Source organism: Muntiacus reevesi, chromosome 3, assembly GCF_963930625.1.
Source record: "Muntiacus reevesi chromosome 3, mMunRee1.1, whole genome shotgun sequence".
NCBI lineage: Eukaryota > Metazoa > Chordata > Mammalia > Artiodactyla > Cervidae > Muntiacus > Muntiacus reevesi.
In genome coordinates, this window is record NC_089251.1 from 76,403,321 (window position 1) to 76,419,420 (window position 16,100).

At 41.7% G+C, this 16,100-nt stretch overlaps 1 protein-coding gene across 1 annotated transcript in view; it reads left to right on the forward strand.

Annotated features, from left to right (window-relative positions):
- Positions 1–8,111: 8,111 nt before the first annotated feature.
- The window catches only part of LRPPRC (leucine rich pentatricopeptide repeat containing), a 96,060-nt gene continuing 88,071 nt past the window's right edge, over positions 8,112–16,100 (forward strand). The window contains exon 1 of the mRNA XM_065929360.1: positions 8,112–8,310. Within this exon, the coding sequence (XP_065785432.1) occupies positions 8,162–8,310 (149 nt within the window). The 5' untranslated portion in view covers positions 8,112–8,161. The remainder of the gene's footprint in view (positions 8,311–16,100) is intronic.

A 16,100-nucleotide genomic window follows, 5' to 3' on the forward strand; every position in this document is an offset into this window, starting at 1 on the left:
GAATAATTGGGAATTACATAAATGAATAAATTTGGATATGAAGAATGTAGTCACAGATGGATTTAGCCCTTGATTCATCAGACAAGTTGCCTTAAGAGAAAATACAATAACTAAACATTAAATCTGCTGCTTAAAATATGTCAAGGCTTTTAACCAAAACAGGCTTTTAAACTCAAGGCTATCACTTGTTTCTTTGCTCAGGCTAGTTTGGATGTATTTGTGTGAAAATTGAAGGAGTCTCCAAAAAGGCCAACAAACAATTATGAATGATCAGTTCCATTTTTTGATTCTTTGTGATTCCTCATAAATTATATGAGGCCAAGAAAAGGTTAATTTGACCTAAGTGAAAGGAGATTAATGTCCACTGCCTTGTAAATTTTCCATTCAAGGAATTGAGTACCATACTTTCAGCTCAGAATTTTGAAGATACATTTTTTTTTTTAAACTTTGGACTTAAATGAAAATCTTTGTCTTAGATTATATCGGCGACAATCTCAGATATTTCATATTTTATGTAAAATGACTTAACAACAACAGGTAGTTTTGATGTTGGAGCAACTATTTGTTGGAGAAGTCAATCAACTGTTGTTCCTGTGGACAAATCTCCAGCTCAAGAGGTACAGCCTGATACATTTGTCTGTCTCCTGATGTTTACCTTGCATTTATACTGACATGATTGAGTACAGTATTTTTCAAACTCCAATTCATGATACAGGGGAATAATGAAATCAAAATATAACCAGAATTTAAGATCTTTCTCTTTATGAACACAATACCATCTAGAAAGTAGAGAGAATAGTAAAATGAACTCCCATACACCCATCACCCAGATTTAACAATAGCAAGATGTTCACACCTGCTTCTTATGTCCTGTTGTTTCAACTTTTACTCCTTGGGAGGTATTTTCAAGAAAATTCCAAACAGAATGTTAGTTTACTTCTACATACGCCAGCATGTGGCTTCCCAGGTGGTGCTAGTGGTAAAGAAGCTGCCTGCCAGTGTAGGAGATGAAAGAGACATGGGTTCAGTCCTTGGGTCGGGAAGATCCCCTGGAGGAGGGCATGGCAACCCACTCCAGTATCCTTGCCTGGAGAATCCTGTGGACAGAGGAGCCTGGTGGGCTACAGTCCATGGGGTGGCAAAGAGTCAGACCAGACTGAAGCGACTTAACATGCACTCACGTCATGCCAGCATGTTATCTTTAAAAAATATATAAATATTTTCTTACATAAAAAGAGTCCATTACTACACTAAAAAAGCAACAATTTCTTGAATTACACACTCTACCTCAAGTGTCTGAAAAATGTCTTCTTATAGCTAGTTTGAATTAGGATCAATCAGCTTAAAAAAATAAAATAGAGGGATTCCCTGGTGGTCCAGTGGTTGACTGCTTTCCAATGCAGGACGGGTGGGCTGATCCCTCCTCGAGGAGCTAAGATTCCATATGCCTCGTGGTCAAAAAACCAAATCATGAAACAGAAGCAACACAGAAGCAGATTCAATAAAGACTTTAAATGTTTTTTGATGGCCCACATCAAAAAACAACAAAAATTTTAAAATGAAACACAAAAAAATAGATTAGTAGATATCTAACAGCATCACATGTAGCAAGGTTAGTTAATATTTTATGAGATTTTTTGGTCATGTATGTATTCGTGTCATTTACAAAATGAATTTTCATATCATTGGTCATAGCCACAGAAGCACAAACACTGTTGCTTTAGTGATCCTCTCCTTTATTCAGCAGGCTCTGGGCAGATCTCTGTGTCCAAAAACATTCTCTGCAGTTTAAGGAGGGATGTATGTACAGAAAGGAGAGCTCTTTATTTTTGCTGTTTCCCCTGCCTAGAAGTCCTCTTGCTACCATGTCTAGTACTTCACATCCTCCCCAGGCTCCAAGGGCTGAAATGTCATTCCCACTACGAATCCTTCTTCTGTTCTCCTGCCTGGCTGGCATTTGGCTTGCCTCTTCTTCATTCTACTCACCACACTGCCTAATGTGGTGGTTATCTATATACAGTATGTGTTTTATCATCTCCTATAAATTAAGCTCATCAAGTGTAGGACAGATAATTTCTTTGCCCTGAGATGTAAATTGCCTGGTGATCTGCTTACACTAAGCATTTAACAACTGAATAAACTTAGATAGGAATTTGGGACAATGGCTATAGATTATTAGGCAGTAAAGATATTGGTGTCTAAAACTGGACCCCAAGGAGAGACTGGAGAAGAACACAAATTCATGAGGTTTAGACTTGATTATGAAAAGCAACAATAATTTTCACAGTTTCCTATACAAGTTCTAATGTTCCCAAAAAATCCTGAGAGGAAAGGGTAGATAATACACTATTTTTTTCTTTTCCACAGACAAAAAACAAACAGTTAAGTAATTTCAAACTGTTAAGATTCTGTTCCGAAGCAATTCTATTAACTGGGGATGGGGACCCATAATTTTCTTTTCTCCTTAAATTTTATTTTTAATTAGAGGATAATTACAATACTGTGATGATTTCTGCCATATTTCAATATGAATCAGCTGGTCATAGGTATACATATGTGTCCCCCCTGTGGGGCCTCCCTCCCATCTCCCATCCCATCCCACCCCTCTAGGTTATCACAAAGCACCGGAGGCTTTGGGTCTGCTGCGTCATACGGCAAATTTCCACTGGCTGTTTATTTTTTATATGGTAATGCATATGTTTCAATGCTACTCTCTCAAACCATCTCCTCCTCTAACTAAGAGTCCAATGCATTTCATAGTTCAGAATAAGCTAAGGGAGAAAACAAGGATGATTCACCTGGATTTCTCTTCCACAGCTTCCAGAGACTAAAGAAATCTGAGAACAACTTGGGAAGTCTGAACTGGTAAACAAGGAAAAATCACTCATTCTCGCTTACACACACAACATGTGTGCATGTATCTTGTGTGCATTAACAACTATTCATGCTTCAGATCTCCACTTAAAGATCCTTTTTAAAGGAGACTGTTAAAACTGCTAAATGAGGCATATTCTCTCAAAGAAACATGTCTCTTTCTTCAGAACCCGTTTCGGTGGGTAACTCCTTGAGTGTGATTATTTGATTACTACCTGCCTTGCCCCTTAGAATGTAACCTCCAGAACTGTAAGGACCATGCCTGCTTTGGCCCATCCTATATATTCTAGCACTTAACTTGCTGCCTCACAGAACTTAGGTATTTATTAAACAGTGGATACATTGATGATTGAATAAGTGAATGCCTAGACAAATTTCATCAGTATTGCCTCACACTTCAAGAGGACCACCCACACAAGAATAGAGAGAATGCTGGTTGGGGACTCAGGGTTTTAGAGCTAAAAGCAAGTAGAAGAGAATATCCATTCATTTTCACCACTACCTCTATCAGCCTCCCTGATTCTGCAGTCATATGCCTTGTCTTTCCTTCTGTGACAATGGCTGGAGTGTCTGGACTGTCTGGATTCTTACCTAAAGTCGATCCCTTCACTTTTGTATTGGATTCCATCCCATCTTGTATATTCAATGTACTCTTTCTCACTCTTATACATTATCAATTTTTCACACCTTACTGGAGCACTGTCCAGTAGAATTTTCTATGATGATGAAAATGACAGCTAATGTGTGACTATTGAGTACTTGAATGTGGTTAATTACTATGAAACTTAATTTTTAAATTTTTAATTTAAAATCTTTAAATCCTTAATTTAAAATTTAATTTAAATCACTTCCTCATCCTTCATGTATCCTTAAATTCACTTCATACAATCATTTGACTCAACATGTTACAAAAACAGCTCATCTAAACATTACTATGGACCTCTGAATTGAGAAATCCTATGGTTAATGATGAGTGCTCATTTTACCAGAACAGTCACATTTTACATGGCTGAAAATTCCCATGGTTGGAAGACTTCTCTCTGTTATTTGTAAACTCATCACTCAGTTCTTGTACTTCTCTCTATTCTCTCTCAGTCTTCTGTGCTGGATTTTCATCTTTGCATTCTCTAAATACTGAAATGTCACAAGTCTCAGACCTTTGACTGCATCTTTCATCTATCCATATTTTCTTCCTAGGTGCTTTCATCCATTTCTATGGCTTTAAATATTAGGTACAGACTTTAGACTCCAAGTGTATCTCTAGCTCTGAACTCCAGACTTGTATATCAAACAGTCAAAGCCCTACTCAAACTTGACATTTAGATGTCTAACAGGCACCTCAAGAAGATTACTTTTGATTTTAATATTTAAAAAATTAATTTTATTGGAGAATAATTCCTTTACAATATTGTGATGGTTTTGCCATACATCAACATGAACTGGCCACAGGTATACATATGTGTTCCCCCTCCCATCTCCCTCCCCACCCTATCCCTCTGGGTTGTCCCAGAGGATGGCTTTGGGTACCCTGCTTCATGCATCAAACTTGCACTGGTCACCTGTTTTACATATGGTAATGTACATGTTTCAGTGTTGTTCTCTCAAATCATCCCACCCTCACCTTCTCCCGCTGAGTTCAAAAGTCTGTTCTTTCCATATGTGTCTCCTTTGCGGCCCTGCAAGTAGGATCATTGGTATAATCTTTCCAAATTCCATATATACATGTTAATATACAGTATTTGTCTTTCTCTTTCTGACTTACTTCAACTCTGATTTCAGCTTTTAAATCTGCTTTTCCCTCAGTCCTCTCCTTCTTAATCAGTGTCATCTCCATCTTTCTAATTACTCAGGCCAAAAATATTGGGGTCATTTTTTACTTACATCGCGATCAATCCATCAGTAAACCCTCTTGGTTTCATTATTTAAATAAAGTGAGAATTTGACTCTTACTATCTCACCTGCCAACCCCCTAGTCCAAGCCACTACCATCTCTACTCTGTATTATTGCAAGAGCCTCCTCACTGGCCTCCCTACTTTCATTTATCCTTATTCCCTTAAAATCACCTTGTCAAATGGCAATGTGTGTGACCCTTTAAAAATGCAAATGGATTCATATCACAACAACATACTAAACTTTCCAATGGTTTCCCACCTCATTCTGAATAAAAACCAAAGTCCTTATAGCCACTTACAACAGTCTGCATGATTAGGGCCCCAGCTTGCCTCTCAGATCCTCAAGCCCACCATCCCCTCCACTACCTCTTCACTCTTTCTTCTCACCATCCTCACTGTTCTCTGAGGGGGTTAAGGATACCACCCTCAATTCCTTTACCCATATTTATTTCACATCACAGTTTTCCTCTGGCTTCCAAAATTAAACTTTGGAGTGAATCAAATCAAAGTCCAAACATGGTCTCTTTTGTTCTCTGCTATATCCATATCTCAAATAGTGCCTGGCACTGAACATGTGTTCAATGAGTGAGTAAATAAATCATATGCTAATGCCTAGTAGTATCAGTTCAGTTCAGTAGCTCAGTCATGTCTGACTCTTTGTGACCCCATGGACTGCAGCATGCCAGGCCTCCCGGTCCATCACCAACTCCTGGAGTTTACCCGAACTCATGTCCATTGAGTTGGTGATGCCATCCAACCATCTCATCCTCTGTTGGCCCCTTCTCCTCCTGCCCTCGATCTTTTCCAGCACAAGGGTCTTTTCAAACGTGTCAGCTCTTCGCATCAGGTGGCCAAAGTATTGGAGTTTCAGCTTCAACATCAGTCCTACCAATAAACACCCAGGACTGATCGCCTCTAGGATGGACTGATTAGATCTCCTAGCAGTCCAAGGGAGTCTCAAGAGTCTTCTCCAACACCACAATTCAAAAATACCAATTCTTTAGCACTCAGCTTTCTTTACAGTCCAACTCTCACATCCATACATGACTACTGGAAAAGCCATAGCCTTGACTAGACGAACCTTTGTTGGCAAAGTAATGTCTCTGTTTTTTAATATGCTGTCTAGGTTGGTCATAACTTTCCTTGCAAGGAGTAAGTGTCTTTTAATTTCATGGCTGCAGTCACCATCTGCAGTGATTTTGGAGCCTCCCAAAATTAAGTCAGCCACTGTTTCCCCATCTATTTGCCATGAAGTGATGGGACCAGATGCCATGATCTTAGTTTTCTGAATGCTGAGCTTTAAGCCAACTTTTTCACTCTCCTCTTTCATCAGGAGGCTGTTTAGTTTTTCTTCACTTTCTGCCAGAAGGGTGGTGTCCTCTGCGTATCTGAGGTTATTGATATTTCTCCCAGCAATCTTGATTCCAGCTTGTGCTTCTTGCAGCCCAACGTTTCTCATGATGTACTCTGCATATAAGTTAAATAAGCAAGGTGACAATCTACAGCCTTGATGTACTCCTTTTCCTATTTGGAACCAATCTGTTGGTCCATGTCCAGTTCTAACTATTGCTTCCTGACCTGTGTACAGATTTCTCAAGAAGTAGGTCAGATGGTCTGGTATTCCCATCTCTTTCAGAATTTTGCACAGTTTATTGTGGTCCACACAAGCAAAGGCTTTGGCATAGTCAATAAAGCAGAAATAGATGTTTTTCTGGAGCCCTCTTGCCTTTTCCATGATCCAGCAGATGTTGGCAATTTGATCTCTGGTTCCTCTGCCTTTTCTAAAACCGGCTTGAACATCTAAAAGTTCACAGTTCACATATTGCTGAAGCCTGGCTTGGAGAATTTTGAGTATTACTTTGCTAGCGTGTGAGATGAGTGCAATTGTGCGGCAGTTTGAGCATTCTTTGGCATTGCCTTTCTTTGGGATTGGAATGAAAACCGACATTGTCCAGTCCCATGGCCACTGCTGAGTTTTCCAAATTTGTTGGTATACGGAGTGCAGCACTCCCACAGCATCATCTTTTAGGATCTGAAATAGCTCAACCGGTATTCCATCACTTCCACTAGCTTTGTTCCTAGTGATGCTTCCTAAGGCTCACTTGACTTCACATTTCAGGATGTAGTATAACCTGGAGTAAATCATTTAACTTTTTCTGTTTTGGCTCTTCTTGTTCTCACCTCTCAAAGGAGAAATGAGCTAGAAAACCTCTAAACACATTTATTCAGTGATTAATGCTTCACACTGGGTAGGCGCTTCCACTACTGAAAAAGGTCACACAGTTCCGTCTTTCAAGCGCTCCTGCGCTGATGGGAAATGACTCTGGAGGGCTTCCGGAGAAAATTTCTGAGGTTTCGGTTGGGGATGCTTAGAATGCAGCTAGGTGAAGACGGCTTTGAGAGCTGGTTACACCTGAAGCTAGTTCATGGCTTCCCAAATACTATTTCCCCAACAGATACTGAAAAGGGCAAAATTTGCTGAGAAAGTTATTCCGAATTGTGTTGGAAAATACATGACTATCACCTAAGTGTTTTGGCAAACTGAGATGGCAGGATAGCATAGTACTGTTTTAAAAGAGTTGAGTGGAAACCTTTCTGTAACTTAGAAACTTGTAACCAAAATTTACATTATGCAATAAGCAAAATATCTTTCAGTTGATTTATGTGCGTAGGGTACCCTTCAAGATCCTAAGGCTGGGGGACTCTTCTATCCCTAGATTTGGCCCAGGACTTTTTTTTTTTCCTTCCAAGACTCAATTATACTGTGACCTTACCTCCGATGCTAGTGCATTTACTGAAGGAAGGGGCGGGGTGGGTGTTGGGGAATATAGTGCGTTCACTTTCAGCACAGTGCAAAGGTCCTTAACGTTTTCCTGCCCTACACTTTGGGAGTATAGAACGTTCCTTTCGGTAGGCGCGGCAACCTGTGTTTGGAGCCGTAACAGATGGCCGCAAAGTCCGCAGCGTGCGGAGAATTGTCCCACACTCCTGGATCTTCATAATCGGCCCTTCTGGAGAATTCCCGGGGTTTCTGGCTAGTTGGCCCAGCCGCAAGCCCTTGCGCTAACCTGGGCGGAGTCGACCTTTTCTGACTCTACCAACTGAAAAGTGTAGGGGTGAAAGGACTGAACACGCCGACATGAAGGAAAGAAGACCGGAAGATACGCCCATAAAATTATAAAATCAAGCTATTTTATTATGTAAGTATCTCATGAGGACTCGTGTGTCCTGGGAGAAGCACGGGTTTCCATCTCCTAATTTATAACAACAGATGACTCCCCCTACGTCTAGCGCGTCCAGTCGTTGGTCTCTTCCGCGCCGGGCAACCTAGAGGTCACGTGCCCCTCCTGTCCTTCTCGCTCAGCGTGCATCCTGCTCTGGGGACGACCGAGCCATGGCAGCTCTCCTGAGACCGGCCCGCTGGCTCCTCCGCGCCGCCGCGGCCCCGTACCTCCCGCTCTCCCTGCGCCTCTTCGCGGGCGGCCCGGGCCGGCCGCACGCCGCTCTCTGTCTGCGTGCCGCTGGAGCCAGGCCTGTTGCCGGGTGAGTCCCCGGCCGCTTACCCCAGCCTGCCTGCATGCAGCTCGGCCCCGGGGTCGTGGACCGGGGCGAGGGCCGGGTCCTGCCTGTACTCTCTCCACACGTTTGTCCCCGGGCCTCCGACCACACTCCCCAGCCCGGAGGGGCGGGGTTTGGGTGGCGGGCTTGGTCGCCTTCCGAAGGTCACGGGCATGGCATGCTTCCGGCATGGATCCTAACCTTCGCCGCCTCGGACTCGGTCCGTTTGCTCTCGGGCTACGGACCGCCTAGGAAGCTGAGGAGGGCTTTGAAGGCTGCTGCGGGGGTCAGGTTCAGTTCAGCCGTGTCCGACTCTGCGACCCCATGAACCGCAGGACGCTAGGCCTCCTTGTCCATCACCAACTCCCGGAGTCCACCCAAACCCATGTCCATCGAGTCGGTGATGCCATCTAACCATCTCATCCTCTGTCGTCCCCTTCTCCTCCTGCCCTCAATCTTTCCCAGCATATGGGGGTCAGGGTGTTACTACTTAATTATTGATTAGGTTGGTTGCTGTCCCACGTGCAAGCCGTGTTGGTGTTCGCTCAGTAACCAGGTAGGATTTAGGTTACGAGAACTTTGTTTTTGGAAGGGAGGATAGGTTGGGAATTCTGGATGAGCTAGGGATAGCTTAAAGGTGGAGGTTTAATTATGACCCCTTAGGGGTTTTGCCTGCGTTTTGACTGGTGTTTACCTCAGTGTCTACGAGGATGTGAGGTGGGTTGGGAGCTTTCTCGGTAGGCTCCGTGTTAGTGAATGAATGAGCGGACACGTTCTAGACAGTCCGTGGGAACTGGGAGTGCAAAGGCAAGTAGAGTTCTCAGTGGATGTCAAATTTGTGCATAAATAGCCTCTTGGATTGAGGTTTATCTGAAGGTTAGTTAGGTGTAGACTTTGCCAAGGAGAGGATATGGAAGCTTGATGGAAGTGTTCATATTAAGAACTATTCTAATCACCTCAGAAGGGTAGATGGGCACTGAGGTGTTCTAATTGAAGCAAAACTGAATTTGGAAGACTAGTGTTCATATAAATAAAGGTACTTTGGGAGACAGCATACGGACTAAGAGCTAAGGATCTGGAATAGGCTAGGGCTGGACTGCAGGCTCCTCTGTTTATTTGCATTATGCCACTGGACAAGTTAACATTTACAGGCCTCAGTTTCCTGTGATTGCATGAATCTTTGTTAATCAGGTTGGAAACCAAGTTTATGTGTAGAATTGTATGGAGGAAATGCTTTACGGTTTCTTACACGTCTTTGAAATATAGTCCACTTCTAACTTGGAGCCTACCTGGATTTTCTCATTAGGCCTGAACAATTAGCCTTTAAAAGTTGCTCCTGCATTTGCAGAACTGCATTTCTTGGCTTTCAACGAGGTACTTTTGAGAAAGTTATGACCATTATTTACATTTTTCTAGTCCTAAACATCCTCTTGAGACCAGAGGATTGTGGATGTTACAGTTCATCTTGACTGTTGTAGTTGAGGAAAACAATACAGAGAACACGATCTAGTAGCAAGGGTGTTGGTCTGGGCCTTTGTCAGACCTGGGTTCCATTTCCTTGCTGCATTACCTTACCTTTAAAAAAAAAAAAAATCCAGAATCCAGACCCCGTCAGTGTAAGTGGGAGATCACCCGCTGGACCATCAGGGAATTCCTTTACCAACCTTTTTTGATCCTCGTTCATTGTTTGTAGAGGTAACAAGGCCTTTTCACCCTTCTTTGTAAAACTTATTTCTTGCCATTCAGGACTCAAACTTTAAGAGAAGACTCAACACTCAGTCTAAAAAATGACTCTATTTTAGTTTATCAGCGCCTCTCACTTGTCTGATCTCATCTGCTTGCTGTTTATTCCCTTAGTAGGAAGTGAGTTGCATAAGAGCAGAACTCGGTCTTGTTCACCGCTTTGTGCTCAGCTCATAGCAAGTCAGTAAAGAAGTGCTCTTGTTCTCTTGGACTTAGAATACTTCTATACAGTTTCCTACCCACAGCCTGGAAGCATGCCCACCTTTTTTCCTACCTGAAAAACAAAACCTTTCCCGAAACTAGACTTAACCTACCATGCTTCCCAACTTCTCCTTCCTTTCTGTACTTCTGTCTCTTTCATTTGCTAACTGTGAATTCACTCTTGGACTCACTGTAGTCGCACCACTAGGAAAAGCTATCATTGCTTTATTTAACTTTATTATGTGTTTTTAAATTTTAGAATTTATGTGCCTTGAGGAACAGTTGCCAAATATAGGGTAGGGGGAGGCAGTAAATTAAATATTACCCTTAATTCTATCATCCACAAAGAGCCATTGAGATATGTGGGTGTATATATTTTTTGAAATTAGATATATGTGAGATGTAAGGTTATTTCATCTAATTTTTCAAAGGGACTTCTTAATAACCAGATCCTCTCTTAAGGCCTCAACCTCTGGCATTAGTCTCCTATTTTCCCCTTAATGAACCCCCCCCCTTTTTTTTTTGATAAAAATCGATGACACCTCTCTCTCTTGATTTTTTTTTCTCTTTAAATTTTTTTTCACTTGCTTTGCTGCATCCTTTTTCCTCTGTTCATCTCTTAAATGCTGATGGCTTGCGGGGGATGTGGGGGACTTTGGGGGATGGCGGAATTTGTCCTTAGTCCTTTGGTTTTCTCTTTTTTTTTTTTTCATTCCCTTGGGTGACTTCTACTTTCAGTGCATCAGGCCATACTTCTCTATCTGATGATGGTAACAATTCCTCTCCTGGGTATGGACTGCTACTAGGTACCTCTACTGGTTGAACTATAGGTACTTCAGACCCATACATCTCAAACTGGATTCATCACCTTATTGTACACCAGAAACTAATACGCTCTTGTAAGTCACTTGTAAGTCACATACTTCAATATAGAAAATTTAAAAAAAAAAGAAAATCTAACTGGATTCATCTTTCCTATTGTATCTGTTTCTCTTGTGTTTCCTGTTTTAGTGAACTTTGCTATTTCTATCAGTTTTCTAGAAGATTTTTCATTTACATTTCCTTGACACCTCCCTGTCCCCACCTCTACCCCTGTGTATTGATTGCAGAAATGATGATGATCTGTTAGATCTGCTTCATTTGGAATAATTCCCCGCTTTCTCCCCACATTATTCTGTAGTACCCCTGATAACTGGATCATGTCATTGTCCTGCTTAGAATAGGACATGGCGGTGGCTCCCATGGCTCCAGGGTAAGGTGCTTCGTGATCTGGAGATGCCTATGGAGCTGCCCTTCTTGTGAGTTCATTCCCATGGCATCCGGACTCTGCTTCAGAGTCCTTGACAGCAGGGTTTCGGAAACTATAATGAGCGCAGGAATTCTCTGGGGGTCTTGTGAAAATGTGGATTTGGGTTTTGTAGGTATAGATAGGCAAGAGACTGAAATTCCACATTTTTTAACAAGCCCCCGGATGATAAAGGTGCTGCTGGCCTGAGAACCAGCAAGGCTTTGATGGGCCATGTTGCACCTCTCCTTGTCTCAGGTGATGATTTCACTCTTGAAATATGTCTCCTCCTTTAAATCTCTGTTGCTGGCATCTCGCTATTGACCACTCCCTTGTGCGGAATTACTAAAGCATCAGTTAACACTATTTGAGTTTGTACCCACCAGCATTGCAGACTTCATTGTAAGCTCCTTGAAAGCAGGGGCTGTGTCTTTTTTTTTTTTGGTCTTACTCTTTTTGTTTCCCCGGGTGTCTTTAACTTAGTAGCATATAATAGATGTCAAATGATTGTTGAGCAAATGAATGAAAATCTTAGACATTGAGGAAGGAATATTTGTGAGAGGCAGAGGAGTTTGAAGGGGTACTCCTATTCACGTAATCCATTGGATCGCCACAAATTCACCCTGATCTTGATTTCCAGGAATGTCTGAGAAGGACAGATGAGTATTATTGAGTGAAATTATAGTTTATTCATCAGTCCTTATGTGCTTACCAGAGGAAGTGTAAGCTTTGAGCTAAATTAGTTTGGGTGGCAGGTCTGGATTGAGCATTGTCTTAAAAGGTGAAGAGCACATATTGCCTCATGACAGACTGTTGTGACTTCTAAAATCGAAAGGATAGAAAAGTTTTCCTTGTTTACCTCTCATTGAAAAAACTTTTTCAGCAAATGTCAAAAGTCTGTCTCAGTCCCTTGGAGTTGTGATTCAGCCTCTACTCCTTTTATCAATTACAGAGGACAGTGATAGGCATGTGTGTGGCTTATTATATTGATATATGTGCTGTCCATAAGAGAGGAATATAATAATGTGGCATTTCAGAGACAGGAGAGTCATGTTTGTTTGGCGGTGGGGTATTGCTGGTGTTGAAGAGGACTACTTGGTAATGAGTAGTCAGTGTTAACAGAGGAAGAAATTGGGAGGTTGTACTTTTATCCCGTGTGTCTCTGTGGTGTGGGATGTAGTGGAAGCTGACACTGCAAAGGCCAGTCAGTTGATTAGAAAGTTGGTTGAAAGCCATTGGAGGGTTTGGAGAGGTACAGGTCTGGACAGTTTACATAGACTCTGGGAGGGACAGGGACTGGGAATGGATAGACCAGTGAGGGACAGCGTTTATGCTGCAGATCAGGGTTAGTGGGGCCTCAACTAGGTGGTGCAGAACTGAAGAGAAGATAGATTTCTGAGAGAACAGGAGCTTGGCAAGGATGTTAAAGTTAGGAAGAATCGAGTTGGAGATGAGGATAAAGCATAGTACCTTTGGTGTAGATCTTTACCATTGTCAGATTATGTGTGTGTGACTATGTCACATATGCGTTTCATCTTCTGTGCTTTGTTTTATTATAAATTAGGAAACTGAGGCTTAGGGTGAAGTAATTTATCTAGGATCTCCACAGCTGGGATTCATCCCCAGATGCTATGATTCTCAGTTCCCAAATGTTCCGAATATGTTGTGTTTTAGGTACTGAAGGGATTACTTACGGACATAAAAAGATTTTTTAAAAGAATGCCTAATACATTATAAATTGAGGAATTAAAGGTGATCACAAGTAAGTAAGCACATGATAAGATCTCAGAATGTAAACTCTGGAGGAAATAGGGGGAATAATCTAATCTATCCCACTCTTTTATAGACTCTGCAGAGTATCTTGCTCCACATCACATCATAGGTCCGGCCTGGTTAATTGATTTATCACTTCCTATCAAAGCCGAGACAAAGGAGACCCCCCTCTGGACTGGAGGAGCCAGAGATGGAGGGGACATCTGGGTAGGTGGATAGGAATGGCATTGGCATTTCAGGCCTGGAGACTGTTATCAGTGTAGAAGGGCTGCAAGTGACTTTTTTATTCTAAAATTCTGTGACTTACCGTAAAACATAAAGCAGTGTTTGGGGGGACAGCTTAACTGGGCAAGACTTTCTGGAGAAATGAGGTCTTGCAAAATTCAGGGAGACTCTTCAGGGAGAAAATAGTGCAGGGAGAAAGTTCATTGTGACAGCTTTACAAAAGATTTTTTTAAAAGATCAATCAGATAAATTGAGTTGTTGTTCAGTCACTAAATTGTGTCCGACTCTTTGACCCCATGAACTGCAGCACGCCAGGCTTCCCTGTCCTTCATTATCATCTGGAGTTTGCTCAAACTCATGTCCATTGAGTCAGATGCCATCCAACCATCTCATCCTCTGTTGTTCTCTTCTTCTCCTGCCCTCAATCTTTCCCAGCATCAACGTCTTTTCCAATAAGTCGACTCCTCACATCAGGTGGTCAAAGTATTGGAGCTTCACTTAAGCATCAGTCCTTCCAGTGAATATTCAGGGATGATTTCCTTTAGGATTGACTGGTTTGATCTCCTTGCTATAACTTAATTTTGTTTTCAGCAAGAATGTTAGAAAAATAAAGAGCTTGATGCAATAGTTATTTCAGAATATTTACTTCAGTAAATAAAGCTGCAGAAATAGGTCTTTGGCTACTTGGTATCCAAAAACATTTTCCTAACAGAAGTGCAATATTTTGGAAAACATTGCGTTATCTCTGTCTTTTTACATCAATTTTTGTTTGGTAAATACTACTATCTCTGAGATTTTACAGGCATAGAGTTGCGATAACTTGGCCAAAGTTACACATCTTATAAATGGCAGAGCCTGAATTCAGGTCAGTCTGCAGGACTCAAGCCCATGCTCTTAAAGCTGGTGTTTCCACTATGCCATGAAGGCTTCTATTTTTGTCTCTAAAATTGATACATAATAGGCAGAGGGTAAATTAAGTCTCTCTAGGGTACTTTCATTAATACCTGAAGTTTTCTCTCTTACATGGGAGTGAAAATTAACAAACTGTACTGGCAAGACTTGTTGCCTGGAATATGTAGTGAAATTAGGTGGGGGTGTCAGTGGTATGTGCTTCTTTCCCATCTCCACTGCCCACCCTAAGTTTCTGTCAGTCACTCACCTGGGCTCCTGTAACAGCATCCTAAAATAGTATCTGTTTATTCTTACTGCCCTCTAATTTATTCTCCACCCCGCAGCTAGACTGATCTTTTCAAAACAGATGTAGATCATACCACAACCCCTGCTTACAGACCTTCAGTTGGGTTCAATTTTGTACTTGGGATGACATCTGAGCCTAGATTAAAATCCAGACTCCTTACTTTCACAATCCTCCATGTCTAGCCCAGCCTGCCTCTCCAGTATCATTCCATCTATTGTTCACTTGCTTGGTCTGCCGACTATTCTTTGCTGAGAAGACTCATCCTCTGCTGTCTGTATGGCTGCTTTTTTCATCTGTAGTTTAGAAGTTTGAGTGTCATCTTCTTGGTACATTTAATCCAGAGTAGAACTGTGCTGTTACTGTTTCATAAAAGTCCCTTGTTTATTTCCTTACTTAGTAGAACTTAACAGGAATGGTGAGTTTCTTTTTTTTTTTTTTTTTTAAGTTTAATTGATTATCAGGTTCATTAATACTTATTTGGCTTCCCTGGTGACTCAGAGGGTAAAGAATCCGTCTGCAATCAGGAGACCGGGGTTCGATCCCTGTCCACACAAAACCTGCACACAAATGTTTACAGTAACTTTGTGAAAGTGAAAGTCGTGCCCAACTCTGGGACCCCATGGACTGTAGCTGGCCAGGGTTCTCTGTCCTTGGGATTTTCCAGGCAAGAATACTGGAGTTGGGTAGTCGTTCCCTTCTCGAGGGGATCTTCTTGACCCAGGGATCAAACCCTGGTCTCCTGCATTGCAGGCAGATTGTTTACTGTCTGAACCAGCAGGGAAGTCCAGTGTCGTGACCCCATATTGAAAGCAATTTAATATGTCCTTCTGTAGGTGAACTGATAAACAAATGGTGGTATAGCTATAGAAGGGAATGTTATTCAGCGCTAAAAAGAAATGAAGTATCAAGCCTTGAAAACACACAGAGGAACCTTAAATGTATATTGCTAGGTGAGAGAAGCCAATCTGAAAAAGAGTATGTACTGTATGACATTTCAGAAAAGGCAAAACAGGACAAAGGAAAAGTGGTTGCTTGTTCAGGAGGAGAGGGAGAGAATGAACAGGTTAAACACAGGGCATTTTTAGTGCAGTGAAACTATTTTGTGGTTCTGTAATGCATATCATGTATTTGTCAAAACCCCTAGCATGGATGTGTACACACACAGAGTGAACCCTGTTGTAAACTATTGGTCATCGTTTGTAACAAGTGTATCACACTAATACAGAATGCTAATAGAGGAAATTGGGTCGAGGGAAAAGAGGATATAATATATGGTAACTGTACTTTCTGAACAGTTTTTCTGTAAACTTAAAAATGCTGTGAAAAAGTAAGATATTTTTAAAAGTGACA